The sequence below is a fragment of the Amphiura filiformis genome, chromosome 1 (genome assembly GCF_039555335.1).
Source record: "Amphiura filiformis chromosome 1, Afil_fr2py, whole genome shotgun sequence".
Lineage (NCBI taxonomy): Eukaryota > Metazoa > Echinodermata > Ophiuroidea > Amphilepidida > Amphiuridae > Amphiura > Amphiura filiformis.
The window spans coordinates 80,712,777-80,727,085 of record NC_092628.1 but is presented as its reverse complement, the minus strand read 5'-3'; the positions used below and the strand labels follow the sequence as shown (position 1 = coordinate 80,727,085).

Here is a 14,309-nt window from a genome sequence, read left to right as displayed (position 1 = left end):
TATTTAAGATATGTAAAAACCTCAAAATTTATAACCTGCCCAAAAGTGTCTGATTTTGACATGACACGTCACAAATCATTATTCTCATTCACCCAATATACATTTGCAACAAAGTAATCACACTAACACATATTTTGTATGAAATCAAAATGTTTATTTATACAATCAAGAAATTTACAGCATACAAAGTGGGTGTGAAATTACATTTCACCAAAAGATCAGGACATGACTGGGGATCCATATTCAATAAGACTATTTAATATCAGTATTGATTTACAAATTACAAGAATGTACATATAACATACATACATAGAAATAAAAAACAGAAGAACAAAATGCTATGTATGGTGGTAACAAATCCTATGAACTTGTTACACCCCAGGTGGGAAACCTTTGTAAGCTCTCTTGGTGCACTTTTACCTTCACTAATTTCCCACTTCTGCACCAGTGAATCGGTGGTTGTACACTGTCAATCCATTCTGTAACACTTGAAGTACAAACCCTCCCCAATGCTCAATACCTGGTTTGCTGTCTATTTTCTATTTCACCCTGAATTTATTTTCAAACCATTTTCATTACCATGCTGAGTGCAATTTGTTCCACTTCTGCCACTGAGCCAAGTAATATATATATAACAAGTCACTTCATTTACGTTTCTATCCAAGTATTTGCAGTAGTTGCTTACAAATAGGTCCAGCCTACTTCAGTTTATTCACAACATGCCCTCCTCCCTCAATCTGAACATACTTTCCATGCTCCTGTTATAATTTGTTCAACTCGTAATAGGTGAAAGTTGTTAATTTTGATTACCATGAGGATCAATAAAGTGCAAGTTAAACTTGCATTGAGAAAAGCAGTATGCAAAATGCAATACGCGAAATGCGAAGTGCACTTTGCGTAGGTGCTGCACCCACACTGCATGTATGCCATTTTATATTGTATATTCATAACCTTTAGGTATAACCCCAATCAAATTGCTTGTTAGAGGACATACACAATTACGCAAACAGGCACAAAGGTTATTGATATCCATCAATGACTTCTGAATTTGATGTAGAAACAGATTGCGTGACACAATGACCAGTTCACACCTGTGCAACAACTGTATTTGCACATAGCCTGATTTTCCGCTGCTGTAATTGGTCATCCGTTTTAGCCTGTTTGATGTTTCTAAGGGCAAAATGTAAGTTGTGATTAAAAAATTACCAATTTTAGAGAATAAAATCTTGTTATCTTGTAAAGTGAGGAGTTAAAAGCGATGGTTAATATGAATTCAGTTAATAACTTTGCATCATTTATGCCTCAAACAGTGAAAAATCTAAACATTTTGCTTTTGACCTCTGAATATCCCTTGGGGCTACCTCCCCCAGAATATTCCTCGGTTCCAAAGGCAAAATGTTTCACAATGCCCTCCATACAACTGATGCGCAGCTATTAACCTCAAATCAATCCAATATGTTAAGAGTCTCACCTTTTACGATCCAAACAAAGGTATAATTGGTTAGCACTGTATTTATGTGAATACCAATCAACACAATTATAGTGATACAAAACATTACTAAAATCGCTCACAAATAAACAAACAAACAAAATTCCATCCATCGAGTACAGAGTTGTAGAAAGTCAGTAAAAAAGTTCTATAAACTTGCACATTAATTTTCCTTTTGTTACATTTACAAATAGACCAGTCAATTTGTCTTGGTTGGTTAACATTTTGACTTTGGTGCTTCATTATTCTGATTTACTTAGTCAAGGAATCAATGCTGGCTGCTACGGTTCAACTTTGGCTGATAAGGGTACACACCTGAAGATACGGTTTCCCTGAATTATTTATAGTGGCTTATGGGGTGTTATGGGCCACTCTGACCAGCAAAGTATCTAAGACATAGGCCTATTATGCAATTGGGGTACACCAATCTTTGAATTTTCAAATATATTCCTGTTGGCATATAAGCCAATTGATTCACAAAACATGATTTTTGGAGTTTCAAAATCTCCATCCATTATAAAACATGGGATTTTATATATGATTTTCAACATTTATGACAATTTCTTTTAGGTATCAACCATACCTAATCTGTGATACAAGTTTTATTCATAATACAAATATATAGCACACAAAACTGTAATACTTTTGTATTCATATCTGATGATTTTCAACAGTCAATTCGGATTGGACCAAGAAATTTGACAAGATTTTGCCAGGACGCATGACATTAGACACTAACATTACACCAAAATAAATCTAGTCAGTGACTCACAATACCAATCAAGTCAATCCAACTGTGTACCTCAATCCCCCACACAGGGGGTGTAGATTTCAAATAGAATCGCCGCCTATTAGGTAATCTCATTTGAAATTCATACTCCCTGTGTGGGGGACAAGGTTATGTCTTCCATAGGCAATTATGGACTTCAAGTGGAACAGCCCAATCGCAGTTGACATGGTCAGTACCTTACTGAATTTAAAATTGTACAGGACAGGCATTGGTTGAATAATTGAACTATTACTGTGACAAAATAATCAATGTTACAAGGTGCGATGATGTCTTCTTATAAATCAAATAAATATAAACAATAACAACCTATTTAAAACAATTGGTAATGACATGTTGATTGTTGATGCTGTATTGAGAACTACATAATATTAACATGTTCTCAGCAAATGCAGCTGTTAAAACTTGTCACTTGTAAGCAAAATGTTGAAGTTTCATGATACTATACAATTGACCTAAATAATGAGCACATACAATTTTTGTCAGAGAAGAACGGCAGTTGTTTACATTTTGAGAGCATGTAGAGCATTAACACAGAAGTGGGGTTCTGATTGGCTGAATCAATCGTCTGACAATCATAGCAATATCATAGCAATCTGTTTGGCCGATTATGTGTCCAAACGTAAATCAACGCAGATCGGCGTCCTTGAAGGACATGCAAATCCCCGCGTATAGGGCGCTCGCGTCAATCTGAGCACGTTCTTCTCTGAAACCTAGTGTAGGGCATGACATGACCTAGGACCTGACCTGGGTTCATAACCCGAGTTCATAATCAGATCATCATTTAGTCAGTAATCTGTTGTTTGCTCTACACCTTTGCCTGCACATGCAATCAATCCCATATCATCATTTTCTTAATTAAATTGCTAGAATAGCTTTAAAGTCTTCTCGAGGAAGCAAAATAAGAGTAAAAAAACAAATGTTGATATCCAATGACAACTTATCCACGATCTGAGTAACATGATAATAATAACATTCGCAGTGCAATAATGGAATGTGCATTTGAATCAAATGAAACAAAGACAATACCAACCTACAAGTAGATAATTGTACACTGAGATGTATAAATGTTGGTCAATTGGTGGCAAACTTGGCACTTCCACAAGGCAGTAGGGTGCTAACATTTATAATCACTAAGTAAACACAAGTGCGCGCCGCATTTGCATATGCAGTACTCTTGTCTCATGGTGCACATGTTTATTTTCCTAACAGACTTGTGATGTATGACCAAAAAGTCAAACTGGTTGTTAAAAGTTATTAATCAACAAAATATAATAATAGCTTAACTAAAGAATATCTATGAAATGCTATAAAAAGGTTAATAGTTAAATTACCATCCACATTTCTCTTTTTTGTTAATTTAGGAAAGCCACAATTATATGTTTAAATACCAGTGACTATATAAGTTTAAACTTATCTTGACACTATAGGATACAAATATATTGGGCTAGTCCAGTTGAAATCCATATGCCCCTCTTATGTTAGACATGACCTTAATCTCCCACACAGGGGGTGTAGATTTTAAATGGGAGTCATACATTCAGGTAGCCCCATTTGAAAATCACACTCCCTGTGGGAGCGTAAGGTCATGTATTCCATAGAGGGTATGGATTTCAGCTGGAATATCCCATTTTCAAGGTTAGGATCTATTTGACTGCTTATTATTTCAAATCTTGAAAAGCGACAATATTGTTCTTTTTCTTAATGATGAAAGATATTTTATCGATTGAATTGCAATTTGGAATGTGATGAAATAACTGGCAATATCACTAAGTAGCTATATGGAAGAAATTAAATAAATTGTGACACGCTCCCACAAAATGAGCATTAAGTCGCAAATTGGTAGTTTTGAGTGAGACCTCCTGGCTGCTGAGTTGCTGGTTTTTATTTGATGCACATATGTACAAGCCAGTAGTATGTCCTTTGGGAATGCTCCATTGTGCATGATGTGCCCCATCTACAAAGGACATTCTACTGGCATACAGATTATTTTTGTTGCTTTATCATCTTTCAACAAACGCCGCATGCCTGCTGTCAAACTTCACATTGGTAATATTGTGATTGAGCCTACTGAGACCATGCGCAACCTTGGTGTCGTTTTCGATAGCCAAATGTCCATGTCCACCCAAGTTACTTCTCTCTCACGCAGCATAACCTACCATTTCCGTAACATCTCTCGCATTCGTCATTTTCTAGACTTTGATACTTGTAACAATGTTATTCGCTCACTCGTTCTATCCAGATTGGATTATGGTAACATCTTACTTTTGGGTTCGAATGTCACTGAAATTGCTCGTCTTCAAAGACTAGAGAATTGGGCAGCCAAGGTAATTTTTCTTGCAGCCAAGAAAGACCATGCTACCCCATTGCTCCACGAATTGCACTGGCTGCCCGTGAGGGAGAGAGTCTACTACAAAGCCATGTTGTATGTTTACAAGTGCCTTGCTGGCTTGGGGCGGATTATTTGGCATCCTCCTTGTCATTATATATCCCTGGAAGACGAGGACTTCGATCGGCCACCGATGCCACTCACCTGCATGTGCCCAAACTCCACTACCGTTCATTTAAGTCAGCCGCTGATAAGGCTTTTGCTTTCACAGCTCCTAAGTTGTGGAACCAGCTACCTGTTTCTGTCCGCTCCTCCAACTCTTTGCCAGTGTTCAAAAAAGGGCTGAAAACATTCCTGTTTTCAGAAATATAATTGCTTTTATTGCATTTGCTTATATTCTGTCATGGTTTTGCTATATTTTTCTTGCTATGTTGTATTGAGCGCTGTGATCATTTGAAATGGCGCTATATAAAAGCCTATTGTATGTATGTATGTATGTATTACTCTATTCACAAAGACATTCTACTGGCATGTACATGTGTGCATAAAACAAAGAACATCACTTCAGCAGCAAAGAGTCTCAAAATTACCAACTTGGGAGCAGGTCACAATTAAAAAACAGATCAGACCTAAATAGGATATACTGGGGAAGATCATTAAACTAAAGAACACATTTTGCAGCATAGGTGTTCCCAGATTTGTTAAAAATATATAAACTTTAATATATTATTTTTAGTGAATGTAATAAATATGTTCTTCTGTATTTATGGATTTCTTTGAGTAATACTTTATATTTGGAAAACCACAAAACAGTTGTTTCTTTATCCATTCAAAAGAGGTAACTGCTGCAATTATCATCATTGGGCAGCATTTATTATTTGACAAATAATATGTATTTTATGGAAAATATAAGGTTGGAATCAGATGAATACTTTTTTCAGAGAGCAGAAACAAATTAAAACTGAATAATGAAACTTCAACAGGCTTATTTGAAATGTTGTCAACATCCTGTGCTCCATGAGCCTTATTACATTCTAATCTAAATTTGTATCACAAGTAATGTTCATTGGGGTATTTCAGTTGAAATATATACACCTCCTATAGATGAGATGACACTACTCTCCCACACCTGTGTGCAAGAGTAAGATCATGTCTTATATAGGGGGTGTATGGATTCAACTGGATAATCCCATTATATACATTCATTAGGAACAGTGGACCAGCTAAGGATATTAACAATATTTCAAATTAGCACTTCAACACATACTATTATTAAAGGCTCTATCAGTGATCCATGAACAGCAATAAAAATAGTCTATTTTTTTAAAAAGAATGTCTTTAAAGTGAAGAATAAGTCAATACAATTATCATTAGGTGTTGGCAAAAAGGAAACAAATTGGCAAAAAGAATGAAAATGGCAGTGTTGATAAATAGGAAGCTCTATTCAATTGCATGTAGCTGAAAGTGTCTACCGGACAGACTCGTCCAACTAACTAAAATGTAACCTTTTACCCTTATCAAGTCATGTTCGATCTAATCACTTGGAGGGTATGTTAGCACACCTATATTCTTTACAAAAATCTGATTTTAAGCTTTTCTGATTTAACCAATCACTGATAGTGCCTTTAAGTAGCTTCCCTTTTAAGGGAATTTCTTGTCAGTTACAACTATCTGGCCTCTTCAGCTACCATTGATGTAATAGTGTACTGAAGTCGCATACATCTCCAAATGTGTTGCATCTACCAAATGTTACCTTAGCAAATTCAGTAGCTCACAGTTGATTTTAGATGGTATTACCAATTTGACATTAGCAACTAATGTATGTGTTGTTGAAGTTTCATCCATTTTCTAAGTTGAATCTCTCACATTTTTTACGAACCAAATCCCTTCTTAGAAACATCTCTATTTGTCATGTGCTGCTTACTTTTCAAAAAAATACAATACCCTATACCAACATAGTTTCATATTGGGAAATGATATCTTTAACTGTATATATTAACATAATATACAAATGAATAGCGGTTTGTTAAATTATTACTCAATGAGTGATTTGTCATCTCTTCTTTTACATAATATTTACAAATATCAAAAAAAGACAATTTCTTATAAACATGTTATTAGCAATGCACATTGTATCATATCTACATCACATTATTTTGTTTTATAAAAAGCAGAATCATAACACATGTGCTGACAAAATATTCCCATTCCTCCAATCCTGTATGAACTATTTGTTACCATGGTGATATCAAAAAGACATTTGTTGCCATGGTGAATTATACCTAATGGCTCATATTTTATGTAAATACAAAAATTATGTAAATACATGTTCATATCTATATCATTTCACACAATAGGTAAAGAATAGGTATTTTGAATAAAAATGGGAATATTTTGTCCATGTGTATAGATTCTAGAAACATTTTACCACATTTCCCTATACAAGACTAATAAACAAGACATAAGCAATCTTTGCATTTATTTATGCATTATGGTTCAACTTCAAACCAAAAACCAGTTATTCAACAGTTTTTGTTTTGATATTTTTACAGCTATGTATAAACGTAGCACAAGGCACATTTCTATCATTGTGATGAACATTTGTTAAAATCTATGCTTTTGTTTTTTCAAAGTGGGAATTCTCACTTATAATATCATTTATCAATAACTTTTTTGTACATATTTTTGTTCTGGTAACTTTGCAATATTGTTTCAATTTTTTAATAAATTTGTTTTGCTACAGTAATGCAAAGTCAAAGTTGGCTGATACAATCATTATGCAGCCAATTGCAGTCATACTAAATACTCCAAATATCATGTAATTATGAAAAGCCTATTCAGCTGCAATATTTAATTGCAGAAGCATTTGGCATACCACAACACCAGGAACCAATTCCAGTTCTGTAACATAACTTATTTTGACACTAGTTATTTGGGCAACTCGACTTCAACTCTAATTACCAGCATAACATTTGAATCACTCATATTGACCTTGAATTGCTATCCGCCACAAAAGTGGATACCTAACAGCTAACAGGAAAGTTGATGTGTGCGTGTTTGTTAAGGTCCAATTCAATATATTTCACAATTGTTAACTTTTTAAAGTGGAAGTAAAAATGATAGTATAATGAGAACTTTCACTTTGTTAGCTACAAAGAGGGAAACATTGAAAACATGCGCAATACCATCAGAAATAATAATAAATAACATTGACATTTGTCCAAAACACAATAATCACCCTAGCTAGATTTCCAAACTGCTCTTCTACAAAAAGCCAAACAACAAGTCCATATACACTCGTCAATAACACTGACTGAGAAGAAGCACAAAATTTGCACTACAATTTAGCATCTTCCCTCTTGCAGATATTTTTTATTTTTTATTATTATTATTTTTTTTATGAAAGACATGTTGGTAGTCAACATTAAATCCGAGCAATATTACCATCAATTTGCATAGCTGCTTATCTCACCACCAAAGCACCTGACATAGTGTGCCATAAAAAGACAACAAGCATTAGAAACCTTAACACTCAATAAAAATGACTAAATGGGCTGTTACAATTAAAATCCACAATACCCCTGTGGAAGATTTTGGAAATATCTTCCACAGGGGGAGTATGATTTTCAAATGAAATGAACACATAGACAGCTCCATTTGAAACTCAGCCTCCCTCTGTGGAAGATTCAGGTTAAATCTTTCTCAGAGGGTGCATGAAATTCAGATGGAACTGCCCAATGTGTTCATTTCATTTGAAAATCATACTCCCCTGTAGGTAAGTTCCAAAATCTTCCACAGGGGTAGTGTGGATTTTAAATGTATCAGCCCAATGCTATATTCCTTTGGCATTCTCGAAACTCAACTCATCGTGACCGTCACAAGAAATAAAATACAGATATGGAATTAAATGAAAGACAAATAAATGATTCCAGTAATGGCATGCTTTGTTTCCCTCTTAAGAGCTACATATCTGGGTACATGTATAATATTTCACAGTGAGACTCCATCTGTATATATGGGTAGCACCGTAAATGGGCTATTCCATTTAAAATCCACACTACCCCTGTGGAAGATTTTGGAAATATCTGCCACAGGGGAGTATGAATTTCAAATGGAATGAGCACTCAGGCAGCTCCATTTGAGTTTCATACACCCTCTGAGAAAGATTCAACCTAAATATTTCACAAAGGGAGGATTGAGTTTCAAATGGAGCTTCTAATGTGTTAATTCCATTTTAAATCACAGGCATCATGGAAGAAAATTATGCCACAGTAATTCAGTGGTACACCTTGACTGCATTAAGGGCACATCATAGGTACCGTGCAATCTGTGCATGTAAAACATGGCTATATTCACACAACCTTTACAGATAGAGTATGACTGTGATTCTTCCAACATATTCTTACAACTCCTACCAATGGCAATTATGGCATATAAAGACATGCAGTCTTGTTGGTCAGAATTCATTTGTATATACTATGTATTGCCACTCTCACACTTTGTAGTCATAAGTCATGTTGCACATTTTTCTAACTTCACATTACTTGATGATCAGTGTTTTCAAACTCAAAAACATGTTTCAGTGGTTACTACCACATAACATACACTTCATTTCGTTTAGTTATTTTGTTCTATTTAAATACTGAAATGATTTGTCCCCGCCTGGAATTTCCCAGAAAGTGAGCTCATTTCCTTCAATTGCTCACATATATTACTCTATCTGGAGAAGCAATAAATTCTCTCCAAATGTGCCCATTCTCCATTTTGTCCAGGCATATTTCTCACCAATATAATATCTCAATACCTTGATCCTTCGAAAAATCAATTTGATATTGAAATCAAAACATACTTTTGGTTAAAAAAAAAAAGAACCAAAAAGTGTATTTTGACTTCAATTTATTATTTAAGTCAAACCATACTTTTGATTTTTAAACCCTGACATCAAGTAATCATACATTTTAGCATAGAAAATAAGAAACCCATAGAAAAAATTTAATGATTAAATTGGTTCAATCATCACGCCATCTCAAGGTTGTTAGTGCGATTCCTATTACGTGCACCATGTGACCTGGGTAGAGTCAGCTGCCTGTGTTTGGGTAGATTAGGGTTACTACTTGGTGTATGTACACTACAGATTTGAATAAATATTGCCAAGATAATTATAACACCTAATGCTATAAGTAGGGCTGCCCACCAATTAGTCTGTAGAAATAGAAAAAAAACAAAGAGAATATTGGTTACTATTATTACACATCATCATAGATCAGACATTCAATATCATATCACATTGAAAGCATTATACTTATAGTCCATCAACTACAAGTACAATGTAAATCTGTGGCATCGGGGCTTGATGCTTTGCTTCACACGCACTGCATGTTTAAAAAACGTGACGCATAAAGAGCGTGGTGCCGTTGGCAAGTACAAAACGTGCAGCAATTGGCATTGGCAATGCAGCATTTACACATGCATTGCACTGAAATAATTCTTCTCATAACTCCAGTTTCCAAAGTCTATTTACTTTGTACTTCTAAGTTGACGGACTATAGTTCTCTGGGTGGATAGACGAACTTTACCCCCAGCAGCCAGCACACATACATGTTGAAAAAAAATACCAGTGCATCTGGCTGGATTTGAACTAGCAACCTTCATATGCAGTTCTGATGCCTTCCGCTAAGAATGTGACGAACATCACTTGAACCTATTACCTTTAGATTTCAATCTTTCGCTCTTCTCCAGCATGCCTGTTGCTCAGTTGGTTAGAGCGTCGTGCTAATATTACGAAGGTCGCCGGTTCGAATCTTGACAGATGCACTGGGTTTTTTTTTCCATATCACATTGCTCGATCTAAAACGTGACTAGTTGCAATCTCTATCTGATTCAAATCAAGTTCTCGCGCTTAACATTGATTCCAATTCTTGCTATACACACACACACATCTCTGTCCAACTTTGCTATATTCAAATATGTCTATACAACACTACAACTACATATCTGATGCTGTACTCATTTATGTTTCCATTCAGTGACAGCTGATGGGCGATTCCACTTGAAATCCATACACCCCCTATGGAAGACATGACCTTAATCTCCCACACAGGGGGTGTAGAATCCAAATGGAGTCACCCATTCAGGTAACCCCATTTGAAACTCACACTCCCTATTGTGTAGATTAAGGTCATGTCTTCCATAGGGGGTGTATGGATTTCAACAGGAATAGCTCAATTCCATATCGTCATTGGGCAGGAAAAACCTCCTGTGTCATTGGCCCCTGAACATGATTAAAGCAAAACCTCATTATGTAACCTGATGGTAGTTTTGTTTTAAACATGTTCAGGGGCCACAAGCACATAGGAGGTTTTTCCTGCCTAATTCCATAATCTATTATCTTACCCTTATCCAATCTGCTATATTTTCATATAATTCTGGATTCAAGATTGCCTGAGTAAGCCTAGACAAGGGCCCATTAGAATCAACATCCCTACATTTGTAGAAGACATCGCAGTAACCCTGGTACTCATTGCATGGTGCACCTGGCTGCTGCCATAGTACTAAAGTTGTAGCATCCTTATCATATGGTGACTTCTCTCCATACTTTGCAGTGTGATTGGCAAACGCTGGGATGATAAGTGTACTCATACAAGTGTCAGGTTGATCTGTTGAGTGAAAAGTAATATTATGAAGATAATGGATGAATCACTTTATAGAGGTGATACAGACTGTATCTAAATGATTGGTACCCATCAATATCCAGTGATTATGACATCACTGCTACATCAAAATGCCACATAGGATCCACATAATATGTTGATACAATCATATAACAACAAATTATGGTCATTTCATTGATGCATTTGGAAGCAGGCTTTTCAATATCCATCACAACTAGTGGGTACCAATCATTTTGATACAGTTTGTATAATAGATATTTAGTTACTTCTTGGCAACAAATTTGACATCGATAATTATTCATCCCCGTTCAAAAGAGTATGGTTTCTAAAGCTATCACTGCACCATATAAGCATTGTAGCTTTTTTGGTTCTTGTTTGTTTGTTTGTTGTTTTTAACTTTTCTGTTAAATGGGATGGCTACCTCTGGCCTTACTGGCCTTTCGGCCATCTCCTCCATGATTCTTTGATGGTATTTTGATGTAGTGATATTTTAGTGCGTATTTTGTATTTTTATGTGAATTGTGAACAATAAATAAATGAATGAATGAATGAATAAGTGCATGTGATTCAGTATCACAAAGAAAAAGCATTACCTTTATAAAAACACCATGTGAATGCGCTATTCCAGTTGAAATTCATGCATGGATTTCAACTGTAATAGCCCAATTTGATATATAAAGAGTACTGAAATCATTTGCAGTCCTATATTCCACAGGATGTAAGAGCTTGCTCATGGCGTAATCTTTTTAGCGAATGCTAAATCGGGAATGCTTGCTTACATTGAAAATAACAGGAAATCCTAATGAATCGGGAAAACTTTCATCCCATGATGGCACCAAGATGCGCCTACACTGATGTACATCCCATAGACAATACCCTTCCACTGTGGTCTACTTACCTATGTCTTGACAGCATAAATGACAAGAGTGATCTTCTTTGTCATTCTCTTTGTCGTTTGGTGGGTCACAATAACATTCTTCCATTCCAAATTTCAAACATATAGAGCCGCTACATTCCTAAAGAAATTAAATCAAAATGCTCCATGAATGTAAATAAATTTAGTCATGTTAACCAATCAATGAAAGTACCAAAACCATAAAAACTTTTTCAAAGTGCAATCTTTCAACACCATTCTAGTCTTCATCAATATTATCATCATCATCGTTGTCACCATCATCATCTCATCCTTTTATTCACCATCTTTGTCCATGGTCTAATAATTTAGCAATTTTCTAGTGAGAATAATAAAAAACCTGCAGTGATTTATAGTGTGCTACGCACAGGCACACTATTGATCCACAAGCCTCAGCACACTTTACAGGTTGTCGCTGGCCACTACGGCCCCATATCATTCCATAAACCATTCAACTACATCTCAGGGAATTTGCTGCTTAGGAGTGCACACCCAAGACATGCCACAATTGACTTTCCCAACCACAATCAGCTCCCTGAGTTTCGTACGGGTTAATACATGCAAGTTCCTTGTCCAGAGTAATTTCAAGCTAACTCAAATTTTTCACAAGAACGTACTAAACCACTGCCAAGATTCGAACCCGAAACCTCTCACACCACAGTCGAACACCATATGTGACATGATCAAGAGGAATGAGTCACATGTTGACCCTGGTCAAAAATTAGTTTTACACATGTTTCTAAAGTCAAGAGGACATTTAGAGATAATTAGAGCTTTCAGAAACTGAAATTTAGGACATTTAGAGCTTTCAGAAACTGAAAACGTGATGTTGATATGACTTTTCTTTGTGAAGTTGCGTCAATTTATCAATCGGTGAAAACAATATAAAACAAAAGAATTTTAACACTTTCCTTGCCAATATCTCAAAATCAATATTAGCGAAATCCGACTCATTTCCCTTGATTGTGTCACATATCGATTGAGCCAGCTTGACTGCTAATGAAATGTTGCATCAGATAATGTGGATTTGTCATAGCAATATTTATTTATTTATAGCACACTATAAATCACTACATGTTTTGTTGGCTTTTTTAAAAATCATGATTATTAACATATTTCTATACATACCCCATTAATACAAATTTGTTTATTATCACTACACTCTGTCTGGTTGGCTACAGGCATTGAATCTGGACACGCTGCTGACCACCCAGTATGAAGGAGTCAAGGAAATATACAAGTTGATTTTTTTTTACTTTCCTGATTAGCAGTCTAGTTGCCAGTTGGAGTACGGCTGGCCGGTAACATTTTAAAGCTCAAAGTATTAGTCTACTGGTAAATATTAAACACATGATTCATGAATGCATCATCAATCTATCATTATTAATCACTTAATCAAGTACGGCATAAAATTAATTTAATTTCAATCTGAAAAAATTCCTGACCTTACATTTTAACGGTTCAACAGCAGCTTTGACCAGCCTAAGTTCTATTCAGTATATTGTATTTAGTACTACGTATTTAGCATACTTGATTTGAATAGTAATAAGATAGATTCCAGTTCTATAACCTGTTATTAACATAACAAACAAAATTATCTTTTTATCAATATACAATGTATTATTGTAATTAATTTCATCTTAAATATGCATAACAAATAGTTCCTTCATTTAAAACGTCACTATTGCGAACTTGTTGTAACTTCAAACTTGTAATTGACGGAAATATGTGTCCCAGCTTAATTTCCCTGTTTAAACGCTTGGACCGCTAACTTTTTGAGTGCAATGTGGGTTAACATGAGTATTATCTTAGGAACTAAGCTGTATTCATAACCTCATTAATAAACGCGATGCGTGCGATCCAATCATATTTTATTATTTGTGAAAAGCGACATAAATCGAGGTCATTAATATCTCACAATTGACCGCAAAATGCGTAATTGTTCCAATGTCGCACACAATTGACTTCTGCGCGCCGTATTGTGTGTCCAACGAACTGGCTTGTGGCGCTGGCTGCGTATTTGGATTGCGGCGCTACCATATTGGCACAGATTCTAATACGCACTTTTGTTATTGGTCGTTTTGTTTTAGCCTGATCGATTTTGGGAAAGGGAAGATGTA

General features: G+C 35.5%; 1 protein-coding gene across 1 annotated transcript in view; it reads right to left on the bottom strand.

The window, feature by feature from the left end:
- Positions 1 to 8,473: 8,473 nt before the first annotated feature.
- Positions 8,474 to 14,309, bottom strand: part of LOC140154376 (disintegrin and metalloproteinase domain-containing protein 10-like) — a 46,159-nt gene continuing 40,323 nt past the window's right edge. The window contains exons 11-14 of the mRNA XM_072176945.1: positions 13,318 to 13,402; positions 12,175 to 12,292; positions 10,999 to 11,261; positions 8,474 to 9,807 (exon numbers count right to left, since the gene is read on the bottom strand). Coding sequence (XP_072033046.1) covers positions 9,622 to 9,807; positions 10,999 to 11,261; positions 12,175 to 12,292; positions 13,318 to 13,402 — 652 coding nt within the window. The 3' untranslated portion in view covers positions 8,474 to 9,621. The remainder of the gene's footprint in view (positions 9,808 to 10,998; positions 11,262 to 12,174; positions 12,293 to 13,317; positions 13,403 to 14,309) is intronic.